This window comes from Pteropus vampyrus, unplaced genomic scaffold, assembly GCF_000151845.1.
Source record: "Pteropus vampyrus isolate Shadow unplaced genomic scaffold, Pvam_2.0 Scaffold16, whole genome shotgun sequence".
Taxonomy (NCBI): Eukaryota; Metazoa; Chordata; class Mammalia; order Chiroptera; family Pteropodidae; genus Pteropus; species Pteropus vampyrus.
The window spans coordinates 207,057-223,880 of record NW_011888797.1 but is presented as its reverse complement, the minus strand read 5'-3'; the positions used below and the strand labels follow the sequence as shown (position 1 = coordinate 223,880).

Sequence of the window (16,824 nt, the reverse complement as noted above, 5' to 3'; positions counted from 1 at the left end):
ACCCATCTTAAAGAGAAAGGCTTCAGGTTCTCTGCCTCTATGAAAAGGCCTGTGGATTCCTGAGGGGGATCTAGAATTTTCTTCTGGTTTTGCAAAGCCAGTTAGAAACTTCCAGAAGGCAATGACCATGCCTAACACTTTCCAGCATTGGCAGCCACCTCATATGCCACCCTAATTTAAGTCCAAACTGCATAGAGAAAATTTGCATGCTTGTCCTCTTCCCCAAAACTCAAATCCTGTTGAAGCTATTCTTGGAGAATTGTGGTTATTAACCTTTTGAGGTTTCTAGATTCTTTCAGAGGATTTCTTTCTCCCCCCAAACATATACTTACATTCAAAATTTCGCATTCTTATCTTAGACTCCTTGAAGATTCCACCTAAGAAATCCTACAGTGTCAACCCATTTGCTAGTACTTCCATAGAACTTAGTCTCCAACCAAGGTTTTTGCTTGGTTTTGCAGCTCACGAGACCTCTTTATATTCTTTCAACTCCTGAGAAAGATAATTTCTCATAATTCCATAAGACCAGCCAAATCCAGGTTAGAAAAGAGTGGCTATGGAAATCTGCCTATTGTCTAGTTAGTTATGTCTATTTGAGAAGAACTGAATTTTGAAAAATCAGAATCTTGACCAGGGAAAAGAGTAAGAAATCTCTCATGTTTAGTGTCTAAATCAGATAAGAGCCCAAAAAAGCTCTGCCAGTACGGGCCTTGGACTTTGTAGATGCTCACGCTAAACCATTATATAGGCATACCTCATTTTATTGCACATCACTTTATAAAGCTTCATGGATGTTGCATTTTCACAAATTGAAGGCAAGACCCTCCACCAGCAAAAGATCACAGCTCTCTTAATTGTGGTACTTGATTGCAGTGGTCTGGAACCAAACCCACAATATTCCTGAGGTATGCCTGTTGTAATAAAACAGGTCAGGACTAACCTCATGGAAAATGATAAATAAAATGAGGAGATGTCCTTGTGTCTTAGGTTTGTCTTAGGGGGCATGTGTGTTATATGATATCCCATCATATGTGAACATGCTCATATTTGTGAATCAAGATCCTCAATACATGCATATGCACATATAATCAAACTTGGTATTTAATGTTTAGTTCTCATTTGTGCCTTAGGTATTCCGAAGAAGGTAGATGAAGACATCCAAAACAATCACAGTGGCATTATATCAATACAAATGAATTCAAATGAGGGGACTAAGTTGACACCCATTAGTAAATCTTCTGAAATTTTGTTTAGTATCACAAGCACCTTTTCTCCAAAGATAAAATTATTTGAAGGACATGGTACGTGTCATATTTGGGGAAATGAAATTTATAGAATTGAGTATTTGGAACATAAAAGCAATTCAAGCTAAAAATTTCAAATGATCAAGTTTAAAAACAGAAAATTCTTTGTTAATCAATGTCACCATAATAAACTTAAAAAGGAAAATCAAAACTTTATGCTCTTTTCTGTTGTAACACGCAATTATGAATTATTACATCATTTATCTATATCTTGATGTTTTATTTTAAGATTACTTAGCTTAGAGTATCATTCTAAAAAATAGAAAATTCAACTTTTTTCACTCCTCAAAAATAACTCAGCTTTGGGAAATATGCTAGTGTATATAAAACCATCATAAACAGGGAAAGTATTTATATACATATAATACGCACAAACGTATTTGCACATTTACAGCGCATGCGTATAAGACGGACTCAGGCTAGCTATAGGGAATGTGCTTTGCCTACTGCTCATATCACCTCTAGCATAAATGTGATTTTCAGACGGGAGACTGGGGAGAACCTTCCATTACCTTGCGACCTCCAAATGAAGCCACAGCCTCAACTCCAGTACAGTACTGGCAACACCATCCAGAGAAGCTCATCTTCCAGTCATGCGATTACAAAGCTTTTGTAAGTTACCCTGCATTCAGTATTTGGGTGTGAGTAGAAATAGATAGTATATTTCTGGCTTCTCTACTGTTATATATTGAAAATATACCAAAATGTCCATCTTTCTAAAATGTTCTCCCCTTGTCTTTTTCTTAAAGTAGCCTTCTCTCCTCAGAGAAAGTCCAGATAGAGCTTTAGAACACCTGTAATCTTGTAAGCTTAAGGTCTGTTTTGCCTTCTTATATAGCTGTATATTTTAAATGAAATTTTGTCAAGTGCAATCTTGAAATGGATATGAGTGCAAGTGTAGCACATACAGACATCTCTATTCACCAGTGGTCTCAAAACCTTGGGTCTACCACCTTATATAAATGCCAGATTCTTTTTATTGTTATCATTAGGATTATATTACTGGGCATTTTTTTTAAATAGGAGAGGGATTCAAGCTTAGCCAAGAATTGTGAGTGATCTGAACAAGTAAATTTTCAAAAGATACCATAGATTTGGGGGCAGGTGGTTGTCATGACTACAACAGGTTAAACTAACCTCGGCGGCGTATTGAAACTGCCTCTCTTAAAAAGAAATATTTCAATTAGTACAAACTTTCCTAAACCTTAAAAGATAAGGATTTCACCAAGATCATTCTCCTTAGTTAAGATGTGGGCATTCTGGTTATCTCAGAGCGATTTAAACTTTTTTTTTTTCATCTTGTGCTATCTGTACCTCTTTTACTGCTTATTTATCTTTATGCATTGGATTTATTTCAATAGTAATTTCCCCAAATCTGTAGGATTGAAATGCCTCCTCCCTCCAAAGCTCGAACGCCAAATCCCTGAGATTTTCTGGACATGCCTTTCTTCGAAGCCTTTGACCAAGCAAGCCCTCTGCTGCTGTGCCATTGCACACCGCCTTCGGGGACCTCCCGGGTCTGCAGGACTGACTGCCAACCCTGTTCTTGCAGAGTGCCAGGGTCTCCTCTGTCATGTCAGAATAATTGTTTTTTTTAAATAATTATTTTTTTAAAAAATAATTATTTTTAAGTCACTTTTTAAAAAAGAGACACATAGAGCTCTTATTATTTATCTTTTGAAGGAAAAAAAATAAACAACAAAAGGAAAGAACCTCACCAAAGGTTCAGAAAAGTTTGAGGAGCCAATCGTTAGGCAAAATAGACAATTTGCTAAAAACTATTGGCTCCCAGCCAGAACTTGGAGCATTTTGTACTAAGGCAGTATTGGGTGGCATCACCTAAGAGCAAGGTGATTGGTCATTCCTGGGAGGGGAATTTCTCATCCTTCTACCCCATTCAGCCCTCCAGTGCCAGTTCGCACCAGGGACTCAGCTCCCTGCGCTGTGGAACAACTGAGAATGACGTTCTCCCTCCCCGCACGCTCCCATCCAGTTCTCAGGTGGATCAACCATCATAGGGCACACAGCTGTGAATGAAAAAGATCCAGCACGGCATCTCTGCCTAAGAACAGCCTAATGTTAATTACCTATGCAGCCAACTAAGCCTAAATGGGCTGCGTGTTGCTCAACTTCTCAGCTGTCTCATACAACCCTGTAATTACATAGATGGTGCTGTGATTTATTTTTGCAGACATTGCTGCCTCAAAAAAACAGGGAAAACATTTTTAGATGCCCCCATTTTGCAGTTAAATATGATTTGAAAGATGGCTGCAGTTTTATTATAAAGAGCAATTTACAGCTTTCAGAACTGTTTTTAACTCTGCTGCGTTCTCTCTATAAATGCAATTATTTGTTAGGATTAGTGTTCGTTTTTAAAAGTTATACAACGATTTATAGACAGGAAACCTAGCCAGTAGTACTTTCACAGTTTGCTTTTAAATCGCTATTTTTCATAAATCATTGGACTTTTTTGTATTTTAGTATTTAGGTTCTATGCTGATAAAAGAGCTCAGGGGGACAGAATCAACCCAAGATGCTTGTGCAAAAATGCGGGTAAGTTTGCCAAACAATTTTATTTCTGGTTGCTGGAATACTAAATACTGGGTATGGATACAAATTGCCACTTTTCAAATTACTACTATCTTCATCTGTTGGTCTGACAAATCACATTGGTATTACATGAAAAGGTGTTTGTGCTTTTTTCACATTTATACTTGAGCTTATCTCTGTAGTTTGAGTCGATGTCTGTTTGATATATTTATACCATATTATATATACTCTTATTTTTAAAGCCCTAAAATTAATTATATGTTAATTGTATGTTAACACTGATCATTCTCTAGGTTAGGAGAAGAAAAATGATCTTTTGTTTATTACAAGTAAATATTGTCTACGGCCATGCCACACTGAATGTGCCCCATCTCATCTGATCTCAGAAGCTAAGCAGGGTCAGGCCTGGTTAATACTTGGATGGGAGACCACCTAGGAATACCAGATGCTGTAGGCATTGAAAAAAAAAGAAAGAAAATATTTTAAGCACCTCCTTGACACTCTGAGAATATTTACTGAAAAGACCGCCAATTAACTAAAAATTATCAAATGCAAAAGTATTGAGAGTATATTATATAAAGCTGATATTTTATGAGGCTTCTTAATCATTCTTTTTCTTTTTTAGTATAAGAGAAACGTCCAACTCTGAGTTGAATCAATCATATAAGAATAGCGAGCATTGACCATAATGGCCATTCCAAATGTCTGTGATTGGTGGCTGCTGGATTCCTAGGAGTCGACATTAGCCAAACCAGATCTCACTCATACTGCAGAAACACCTTAGCTTTTCCTTTCACATGTCCCTTATTTTTGCTTCTTCCACAGCAGACTTATAGGAGTTATAGTGATGTCTGACTGACAGTACAAAATAATATTGAACTTATTCTACGTAGCAACTAACCAGAGTCTAATTTAAGATAATTTGTGAATGAACCCTAACTTTGATTTGTGGCCAGTACACCCTGTCATTTATTTTATATGAGCAGCTTTTGGTGGAAAATATCAAAAAGCATATAATTGAACTAAAACAGTTATCAAAGTAAATATTTAATATTCATTTGTCATAGAAAGCTAAATGTGTGTAAATCTTCATGAAATTGAGATCTCAGCATGTGATCGCCAATTTAATATTTTGATCAATAGCAGAAAGACTGACATGGTTATTTGATGGTTATTTGAAAGACTGACATGGTTCTATTTGATGTAGAGTTATACCTAAATTGTCAGCGCCCCGATGAATATTTATTTCAGGTACTGTGTTTAGATGAAGAATGCCCTGCTGTGAGTCAGGAACTCTTAATTCTAGTTCTATTGCTGTTTATGTGGCTTAGGAGTCACTTGTTACTCATTAACAGTAATAACTGCTGACATTTCCTGAGTAGTTACAATGTGCCAGTCTTCCATGTTAAGTCCTGTGCATGTTTTTCATACTTAATATTTACCACAAACCTATGAGATTAGTACAATTATTATCCCCACTTTACAGGTGAAGAAATTAAGGCTTAGATTAAATAACTCTCCCCAGGTCACACTGTGAAGAATTTGCCAGTCTGGGACCTGGAATTCAGATCTGTCTGACATCAGAGCCCAATCATTCACTACATCCCCTGGCTTCTCATGGGCCTCGTTTTCTTACTTTAAAATGAAAACATTGGATGAGATGCCCCTCAGGGTTTTTCCTGGTTTTCTAATTCTGGAAATCTTGTATTTTAAATATACATCTGATCTAAATTATGTCACCAATGAACAATAAGAAAATGGGAAAGTTTTTCAATCATCAAGCCTCATAACAATTTTAGAGCTATTTGTGAACATACCTAAGAAATTAATATGGCATTTCTGATTTAACCGTTAACTCAATTATCTAAATCCAGCTACTTTAATGCCGTTATCAGCATAGTGAGTAGAGCACATAGCACCATTTAAAATACACCCGATCTGTGATTTGAATTTCAGTCAATTTCTTGAAATTAAGTGGATCTGAAATGTCATTCTGATAGCAATAACAAAACCATTTTAATAGTCTCAGTAGAGAATAATTTAGTTAAATACTTGTCTGTTGCTTATAATGAAACAGAAAAGGCCATCTATTCAGAAGCTATTCTTCATCAGGGCATTTTTCTGGTTTGCTGCCCTTAGTATTTATTTTGAGTAGTTTACATGAAAATAGAAACTTTATTGCTTCTCAGGCTATCACAAACCCTTATTTCCCATCATGATTAAATAAATATTAGTCATTGCTAGAAGAGCTAAAGCTGCACTCACCGAATTCACCAAAGCCTTTCAAAACCAGAAGTGCAGGTTTGATCTGTTATCTGGGACTGTTGGATTGTGAATTAGAACTCTCACCAACTTAAAATGGTGCAGATCTCAACTTGCAGTTAATTTTCAGTTTGAACCTCCAGTTGCTGTTTTCTCTGTTTTCAACATGATGGCGTTTCAGCCAAAAGTCCCAATATAATCAGATCTTCCCAAGGGAAATACTTTAGGACACAGATGATCTTAAAAGTTGATATGTAGTAATATCATTAAGACAAAGTATTGTAGATCAGAACTTTACCTGGCTTACTCTCTTCATTGGAAAAAAAGAAGTGTTCAACAGTATGCATTTTAGCTGAAATTAAAATTCCTTTCCCAGTAAGAAGTAAGTCAGTGTGGTTCCTGTTCTGAGAAATATTTTCTCATACGCAGTTTCGTTAACAAAGATAACTAAGATCCAACCCCTGTTCTCACTGACTTCACAATCCAGTGGAGGAGTCCAACATGGTAATATTTAATATCCCAGAACAGCAGAGGTATCATCATACAGGTGTCTTCATATTGCCATCAGCCTGAGGGATTATCACAGATGATCCCAAAAATGACATACAGGCAGGCACGGTCCCCTAAAATCAGTTTTTTAGTTAACATTTGAGAGCTGTATGCCAGTCCCTGAACAAATGATTACATGCATTAATTCATTTAATCATGAAGTAAGTATTGATATTGTCCCCACTTTACCTATAGGGAAACAGCGGCCAAGAAAAGCTAAGGAACGTGCCCAGGGTCACCCAGCCAGTAGGCAGTGGAACTAGGACTTCAACCTAGGCAGTCTGACTATACCATCCACACTCTGAACCCCAGACTGTCCACCTCTCTGATGAGCCACGCGACATGTATTGTCCTAAGCTTTGAAGTAGCTGAAAAGATGGTACATGTCTGTTAATAAAGAAATAGCTGTTGGAACCCTCAGAGAGCCTGCAAAATTAGTACTGGCTAAATTCAACCATTTAGGTACAGACATCTGTAGTGATTTGAGGTATATTCCAATGTGTTAACATAAATAAAAATTTCAGGAGAGGTTTTATTGCATCCTTACAGGCTGGAAAATGTTTTTTTCCACAACACTTTAACACATTCGTTTTGCCCCCGCAGAAACCAAACACGGTTCTTTCTTCTCAGAAACATTTGGACTGTTTGATAGTCACGATTGGTTGATTTCTAAGTTTTCCAAACCTGTTTATCCATATTTAAGGTCCCCTCCACTTCAAAAATAAAGATAGTTCTACACTAATTACCTGGTGTTTTATTATACACATATTATTTCAATTAAAAATATGTCATCATAAACTGACATTTGTGAAATTATAGCAATTCGCATCGTTGTACAATATGGAATTGCTTGTTCGTTCAGGTTAACCAGTCTTTTTCCTCTTCAGATTTTCTTAAGATTTCTCTAGTAGACTTTTTTTAGAGCAGTTTTAGGTTAACGGGAAAATGGCGCATAAAGCACAGAGTTCTCATGTATACTCCCTCCACCACCACAGCCTTCACAGTTGCCCCATAGTTAACATCTTCCATTAGTGTGGTGCATTTGTTATAATTATGAATCAATAGTGATGTTTTATTATTAACTAAAGTTTGTTTACATTAGAGTTCATTCTTAGTGTTATACAGTGTTTTTGGTTTTGACACACGCATATTGTCGTGTATCCACCGTTACAACATCACACAGAATTTCACACCATAAAAATTCCCTGCACTCCACATATTCTTCTCTCCTCATCTCTGCCCCACCCCCTAACCCCTGGCAGCCATTGACCTTTTTACTGTCTCTGCGGTTTTTTTCTCTTCCGGAATGTCATGTAGTTGGAATCATACAGTATGTACCCTTTTCAGTCTGGCTTCTTTCACTTAGCAATATGCATTTAAGTTTCCTCTATGTCTTTTGTGTCTTGATAGCTCATTTCTTTTTATCACCAAATAATATTCCACTGTATGGATGTACCACAGCTCGTTTATCCATTAACTTATTGAAGGCCATCTTAGTTGCTTCCAGGTTTTCACAATTATGAATAGAACTGCTATAAACATTTGTATACAGATTTTCATCTGATTTTTTTTCCCCTCTGGATCCAAACCCTAAATAATGTCCATCTTAAACTTATCTACTGAATTGCGTTTAGTGAAGAAAAATCAATGGGAACTTGTATTAAACCTCGATAATTTTTTTAAGTAAAATTGTCGTTTTTGCCTTATCTTTTAGATTTTTCTCTGATAAATGCCTGAGAGATTGAATATGCCTTGATATCGAGGCATACTTTTAGGAAGAATGATGTCTGTTAATTACTTTGCTCCTTAGTAGTACAACTTGGCTGTTTATTTCCTTTACCATGACAGCTTCGGAGACATGTATATTTCAGATTAAAATCTAAAGACATATATTGGTGATATGTGAGTTGTTATAAAAGATATCTATTTAATCTGAACACATTCATTTAGTGTTGCCTTTTGTGTTACTGATTGCTTTTCCAGCTCAATCGGTGCACAGAGACAGAGTCTTTATTTCTGAAACGCTCCCAGAGGGGGAGCACTAGCTCTGGGACCCTGAATACGATGCTCCCCTGACATGTTCCACAGAACACAGAACCTTCCCTCTGTCACACCTCAGCTCACACTGTACGGGCATACCTCGTTTTATCGCATGTTGTTTTATTGTGCTTCACAGATGTTGCTTTTTTTTGCAAATTGAAGCCAAGACCCTCCACCAGCAAAAAGATCATTGCTTGCTTTGCTGTGATCTGGAACCCAACCCTCAATATCTCTGAGGAATAAACATCTGGCTACACATTCCACCCCCCACCCCACCCCCACTTAGAAGGCAGGAACCATAGATATTGTATCCCCAGGGCCTCTCGTATAATAGCTACCTTATAAGGCAGTTGTGATGGCTCAATAAAGTAAGGGGTCTAATTCAGTAAAATCTCAAAACATATTTACCTTTTCCTCCAAACATTTGAAAAACAAGTAAATTGATGGATAGATTTGCTTTTGATTATTTTGTTTGTCTTTCTCCAACTATAATGCCAGTATCCCAATTATATTTCTGAATTTCTCTGTGCACAATATGTAAGAGAGTATTCAAAACTTAGGAATCCTACACTCTTATTTCCAGTCGTTAAAGGCCATCACCAAAAGGGAAAGAAAATGAAGTGAAACTGTATTTAAGATGGTGTTTGTAATTTTGCGATTTTATATTTTGAGGTGGTGATTTGTTCCTAAATCAATTGAGAGTTGCCTCTTTTAAATAATGTGTCCACAGGACTGAACTCTACAAAGCAATAAATTCCTTGCTTCGCCTTCCAGCATTTTCTTCCAAACGAATAGCTCCCACTTCAAAGATTCTCAGAGTACAATGTTCAGTGACCTGAGGGATTTGCTCTGGCCAGATGAGGTTCTCCTATTCCATTTTGCCTCCTCAGACTTACACATAGCCCAGCCCTCAGCCCTGAATTTTGCCCCAGGATGTTATTGTCACTAATATACAGTACTCTGGCACTTCCGTAATTAAATAAATATACCATTAGGAAACATCTGCTACTATAAGAGGTAGGCCATTATATTCCATTTAATACTCTCTGAAATCTGACTTTCTCTAATCCCATAGTTAATGGTTAGTATTGTTCACAGGTGTTTATGCTCAAGGAAATCTTTCTTTAAGAAAAAAAAAAGTATCTACATTCAACTATAATAAGGTAGATATGTGCCTTCCTGATTTAAGAAAAGAAAAATTTTAAATTAATTTTAAATCAGGAATAAGCAAATCTTACAGTGTATTTAGGTTTTAGAACTTTCATTTCCCAAAGAGCTTAAAGTTTTACCATAGTTCAGACTTCTTGTTGAGTCTATTCCCCTTAACTGGTATGATTTTTAAACTTTCAATTCTGGAAGCAATTCTTAAGTTGAATTTTCCAATATGTAGATTTCCAAATAATTGTCTGTGCTTTGATTGAAATGTGAAGACTTTTTTTCTATGCTTAATGAAACAAATTAATGGTAGAGAATGGATCGGAAGGCTTGACAAAAGTTAGATTTTAAAATTAGGTGGAAATATTAAATTAAGAAGCCTCTTTCCTCCTTTCTTAGAAGAGATTCAAACTAAAGCTGTGTTTAGTCTTTCTGTCCTTTTACAAGTCCCTTCTTTGAGGAATTGTCATTTTCAGAAATAATTTTAGAGACTACTTCTTCGGAAGCAGGCTGGGAAAAACTTATAAACTGTCTTTTTTTAAGTCTTGCCCAAGTTTAAAAGAAGAATCAAAGTAGCTTTCACTCTCTCCCAGGTACTACACAAGCCAGGTCAATACAGGTCTAAGCCCATAAATGTGTGTATTAAAATAGCATTATACACAAGGAAACAACCATATTTCTAACTCCTTATTGCTGAGCTTTGCTCATGTGTGATTTTTGCTTTGTGAACATTTTCCTAGGGGTCTCAGAAGATTGAACAGTTCCAACCATCTTATTCCATTTCCTCTTCATATCCCAGTTCTCTTTTATTTTTTATTTTTGTGTGTATTGCTCTTGTGACTGGCTGTTCTCTCATATAGCACTCTCTTCTGTCTTTAACTCCCACTTGTCTCAAGTTCTCTTTCTAAACGTGTTGAGTCACTTGTCATTGGTCCAGATATATTACTCTGTTGAATGTTCATTGTCATAACCACCATTTCGCTACCATCACGGTATGTAACCCAGAGATGATTCAGTTATGCTCACAGATTTTGATTTTACTTCTGCTCTTTTTTGCCAGTGGGGTGCTATGCTTTGAAAAGCTAAGTGAAAGTGTTCATCCTCAGAATAACAGTCATAGGTAAAATCTGTTGATGTTCACTACAGACTAGACCCTGAATTATGTAATCCTCATAACAGCTCTACAAAGTAGATGCTATATTGACATCCCCATATACAGACAAAGTAACTAAGACACAGAGAGGTTAAATATCTAGCCACACAGCTCAGAAGAGGTGGAGCTTAGACAGAAATCCAAACATACCCCCTTGTGCTCTTATTCACTGCACTACAGGTGCCTCCTGCAGAAAAGAACTTATCAGTGAGTCCCTTCATACAGTCCAGTTGAACATACACACACACACATACACACACACTCACACACTCACACACAGTGAAGTTGTACTTACAAGTGATGGATTGAAGAATCTGTCTTTTCACACATTTACAATGGGCTTTTTTTTTAACCTAAAGATCATAAAATTTTTAAACTCTATTTTTTAATTACAGAAACAACACACATTTATTGTTAATTTTAAAATAGTGGTACAGAAGGGAGAAATAAAAAACACTGTAATTTTAGCACCCAGAGGTTATTAATACCTTGTTTGTATGTAATTCTCCAGACTGATTATTTATGCATTCATAGACATCATTTTTCTACAGAAAAAAGGGAAATAGTTTGTGCCTGTTTTATAATCTTATTTTTAAACACAATATAATTTGAAATATTTGTATTTTATTATTTAATATTGGTTGATCAATATTCCAATTCATAACTGAACAAAGCTTATTTAACCAGTTCCCTTGTTGGTCATTAGGTCAATTCCATTTTTTTTTTTTCAAATTATAACCAATACTATGGGTAAGATTCCTATACCTACATCTTTAAAACTGCTCTGATTATTTCCTGAGAACAAGTCACTAAATATAGAATGGCTAGGTCAAAGGGCATATACCTCTTGAAACTGGGTAATAATTGCCAAATTACCTTCCAAAAAACTTGTTCCAGTTCATAATCTCAGAAGCAGGACATGAAAATGTGTTAACATTTGCTTGTCACATCTCTCAGGGGCATACACTTAATATCTAGTTGAGGGAGAACTGGGTAATTTTTTGTGAGAAACCACACGTCTTCAGCATGACCCTTGGGCTCATCATCTCTATCTGATCAACATCTATTCGAGATGTAACTCTAAAATCTGTCTTTATGACCTGAACTCTTTATTTTATATGAAGAATGTTTTATATTTTTATAGTCTCTGAGAGATTATAGAAGAATTCAATAATTCTTGTTAAATGCTCTGAAGACCAAGAGCTACAGTTAAGTGCTAACTAAGGATTTTTGGAAATCACTTGCCAAGTGGAGAATAGTGTGTTTTGATAAATTAATTTCTCTCTGAATTAACATAGGATGCAGTACACTGGAGTTTACCTGCATAGTAGCAGAGAATGGTTCTGACAGTGACTTTCAATCAAACTGATGAACTGCATTTTTAGAGCAGAAGTTCTCAAAGTGTGGTCTCTGGACTAGCAGCACCAGCAGCATCTGGAAATGTTTTAGAATGCAAAATCTTGCACCCTACCTCAGAATTACTGTCTTAGTCGGGCTACTGTAACAAAAGTACCACGCACTGGGGGAAATTTATTTCTCACAGTTCTGGAGGCTGGAAAGTCCAAGATCAAGACACTGGCAAATTCAGTATCTGGTGAGGGCACTTTTCCTGATTCATAAACAACTATCTTTTCACTGTGCCCTCAGATGGCAGGAGAGATAAGGGAGCTCTCTCAGGCCACTTTTATAAGCACACTAGCCCATTCATGAGGGCTCCACCATCGTGACATAATCACCTCCCAAAGGCCCCTCCTCCTAGTGCCATCACTTTGAGTGTTAGAATTCAACCTATGAACTTTGGTGAGACACAAACCCTCAGTCCATAGCATTTCTTGAATCAGAGACTCTAGGGATGGAGCCCAGCAGTCTGTTAGTTACCAAGTCCTCCATGTGATTCAAATGTACTGCCTTGGTCTACTGATCATTCCAGTAAGGCTGCTGAGTAGACAGGCTGCCCTGGTAGAATCATTCTGTCACAGTGCCTGGAACCTAGCTGGGGTTAAAGGAATAGAGATAGAGTATTGCTTTGCGATGTGCTGGAATCCTACAGGATGTGAGTTATACTGGCAGTACAACCGCCATGTCTTATGCTGGAGGAGTATTTTGAATGGCCCCTTGTCCTCTGTCTGTTCTTGTCACATGGTCTTAGTTGGGCTCTGTATATGCCCAGCCTTTGTGTCAGAGTGTCTATGACCAAAAAAGCCATTAAGAGATCATTTAGCCTTATTTCTCAGCCAAATGAGACATACCCCCTAAGTTATTAGTGACAGATGAAAGTCCAAACTACTTTTTAGATATGCAGAGAGAGAAACTTCATTCTGCCCTCTCAGGAAAGTCTTTCCTTTTTATCTCAATGCTTATAATTTGAGCTGGAGCTTTGTTGCAAAAATGGAGACCTAACCCTTTTCCCCTTGAGGCTGAAAAATCGCAAGATCTGTAAAGCTTTTGCCATACCTTAGAAATCTCTTGGTCTACCTCTGATTACATCTGTGATTCTATTCCAAGTTCTGGGTACTGGGGCTCTCTAAAATGTCTGCTGAACTCTCTTTGGTGAGAAGCTATCACTGTGGTTCTTTGTTATAAAGCTGGCTTCGTGCTCGTTACCATACATGAATTCGTTTGCTTGTTCATTTAATAGTCATGGATTTTAGCAGCTGTTAGATTGAACCCTAAGAAATTGCTCATATTTGCCATTTTGGTCCTTAAAAATAGCAATTTTGTAGGGCTCAAACTAAGACCATGTGCTAGTCATTATGCGGGAGACAAATTTAGAAAGGTGTGGGCTATTCTCAAGAACTCCCATGTAGGGAGGGAAACAGACAACCCTGAGACCCAGGCAGAGGTCATGGGATGGGTAGGGGGAGCAGAGGAAAGCCATCCCATCAGGCTGGAAGGCCAGACAAGGCTCTCTCCAGAAAGTGATAGTTCATCTGAGTTCCGATGGGTAATAGTACATTTCAAATGGCTGGTTTGTGGTCTGCTTTTTATCTTTTATTACCTCCAGAAGGTAGCTAGTTTTGCCACATACAAAATCACGATGATGCTTATTTTGTGTATATATTTTTTATTCATTTGAAAGTCACTTAGGGCTACTAAACATAATTGTTTGATCCTATTTTAATTTACTTGCTGAAACTGAATATAATAATTAAACTTAAAACAAAGGAAAATATTACATGGCAAAATTAATAGTTATGACTAAGCACTGAATATCTAACTAGAAAGCATTCTCAGGGTGGCCTTGTGTAGGTTAAAAATATACTATAAGCTGGATGGCAGTAGACGATCTATAAATCTATTACCAAGTCTGTGCCTAAAATACACTCGAAGTGATTGGAATATTGTAAGAATGAAGAGTCGGTGATGTCATCCCCATGGAATGCCTCACTCTTTTCTTTCTCTTTGCTGATTCTGGGGCACAAATGATTCTTGTTAGGAACATAAACATCACACCCAGCGTTACAGCTCACAACTAAGCACTCGCGGTCCTCAGCCTCTTTGCTCTCATTCACACTGGTGAAAGTCGTGCTCTGAGTTCAGAGGGTCCTTGCAGTATCAAAAGGATATTCTCACACTATTGATTCTGCATTGGAAAATGAGAAACTACTAATTTCAGGACATGCTGTATGGCTAAAATAAAAGCACCAATGGTGATTTCTGACTTGATGCAAAGATTCCGAGCAGTTCATGATTTATAATTGAAAAGGAAAAGGAAAAAGGTGGTGATTTCTTTCCTTGGTGGTTCCAAAAATAATGCTCTAAAAGTGTTTAATTATTGTACCCATCAAGAACAATATTCCACACATCCAACTCCAGATGTGAAATTATGATCCCTTTTCTGTGTGATGCTTACAGACAGAGTAAACCGAAGTGCTAAATGTAAGGCTGGCTTTAAATTTAAGATTCAAAAGTTACGTTGTATTTAACAGAATTATAGTATCTCTATAAAACTAAATATGGTTTTTCTTGGAATAATAAAGGGATGGTAACCTTAATTTGAGAAATTGTGAACAAAATACAGTCGAATAGCACTATCATACTTTTAGCAGAAGAGCAAGATGCTGTAGAGGTTAAGTGAATTTGGGGCATTACCCATGAGTATTCAGCTGCCTAAGCACCCAGAGAACTCTGGGAAACCTCAGAAATTCCACAAAGTGTATGGCATAAGAAAAAGCAACTAGAAACAAGAGAACCGTAATATAAGGTTTACCCTGAGCCTTTCACTGGGGCCTGAAGAGGAGAATTTGATTTACACAAATAAATAAGACTTGGATTTTTAGCATACACGTATGGGAGTATTAGCTCTCCAACAAAGCTGCAGACAGATCATAGGAACCAATGTTGCCTGGCAGTGTGTGCTCTGTAACCTGAGCAGTAATGTCCATATGAGGTGCCAGATTGGAATGCATGACCACACCAATGCTGTCATTCACAGAGGCCTGCACAGAGCCTGCATCATTGGTACCAGTGATGAAAGCAGAGTTTCCTGGCACCCACAAAAGAAAAAGAAATAGCCATTCTTGTATTTCTTTTGTTTTCCGCTTGCCTGAGCATACGATGTGGAGTCTTTGTATCAGGACAGAAATCACCGCTGATGCCTTCATTCAGCCTGAGAACAGGTGTCCCCACCTATCCATTGTTCTGGTTCTCCACTCCCTTTCACTGACAGTGACTGCACAACTCTCGTGTTCTTTTCTCCTAAAGCTGCTCTTAATAAAATCAGCAATAAATGTTTCGACTTGCTAAAGCCAAGGATTTCATCCAGAAAACCCAATGAAAGTAGCAGCTCTTCCATGTGCCAGCCACTGAGCTAGGTTTTTAGGCCTTTTTAGGCTTCATGTCACCAGGCACTCTTTCCACTTTGTAAGGAGTCTACTCCTTGACTTCAGTGATTCTGCTCTCAGGCTTCTTCCAACTCTGTGGCAGGTTCCTTCGTTGACTCTTCTTTCCGCCCCAGCCCTTAAGCATTAAGCATTAAGCTGGGGGAAGCCCTCAGGGGTGGTTCTTAGCCCTCTTCTTGTTCACCCCTTGAGCCACCTCCTCTGCTGCCATCTCCTCAGCCACCCCGTCTATGTGATTGGATTTCCAGATGTGGTTCTTATTTCTAATTTCCTACTGGACGTCTCCACCTGATTAGCAAACTGAACACATTCAAAAGGATTTTATGCAAAAGTATAATCCTCTCTAGGATTCCTTATCTCATTTAACAACCTCTTTATGACATCCTCCCGTTCATTCATCTTCTGTGGTTGATCAGTTAGCAGATTCTCTTGATTCTTCCTTGCCGGCATTGTGGCTCCCTTGTCCATTCTCCCATACCTCTACTTCCTCTCGGTACTTAGGGTCCCTCATTTGAATTTGCATCAAAGCTTCCTGCATCCCTGCATTCCGCCTCTAGCAGTTCCAGTCCATCTAACCACCAGATCTATCTCCCTGCAACACAGATTTTATTGTTTCATTCCCTACTTAAAAGCTGCCAGTGGATCCTAGCTTAGCAGAAGAAGTTGCAAAATCTTCCAATCCTACTGTACCAGCCTCATCTCCCACCAATTGCCTAGACCGACCACATTATTTCCTATATCCACGCATGTGTGTATGTGTATGTTGAATCTGCTGCTAAACAGCCTCTTTTGTCCTCTTTTGTGGCCTGAAAAAATAACATCCTTTAAGAGCCAGCTCAATCACCCCTAGCAGGTAGTCAGTGCTTGTTGAATGACTAAAGACTTGCCCTACTCTCTCACTCAAGTGGAAGCTCTCCCAGTCAGTTCTCTGGAGACACTGTTCATATCTCTATCACATTTGTCAACATTT

General features: G+C 37.7%; 1 protein-coding gene and 1 pseudogene across 1 annotated transcript in view; both read left to right on the top strand.

Moving 5' to 3' along the window:
* ANKS1B (ankyrin repeat and sterile alpha motif domain containing 1B) overlaps nt 1-16,824 on the top strand; it is an 874,817-nt gene that overhangs the window by 825,257 nt on the left and 32,736 nt on the right. Inside the window, exon 22 of the mRNA XM_023527446.1 lies at nt 3,786-3,857. Coding sequence (XP_023383214.1) covers nt 3,786-3,857 — 72 coding nt within the window. The remainder of the gene's footprint in view (nt 1-3,785; nt 3,858-16,824) is intronic.
* Nucleotides 4,193-4,311, top strand: LOC111736044 (annotated as a pseudogene).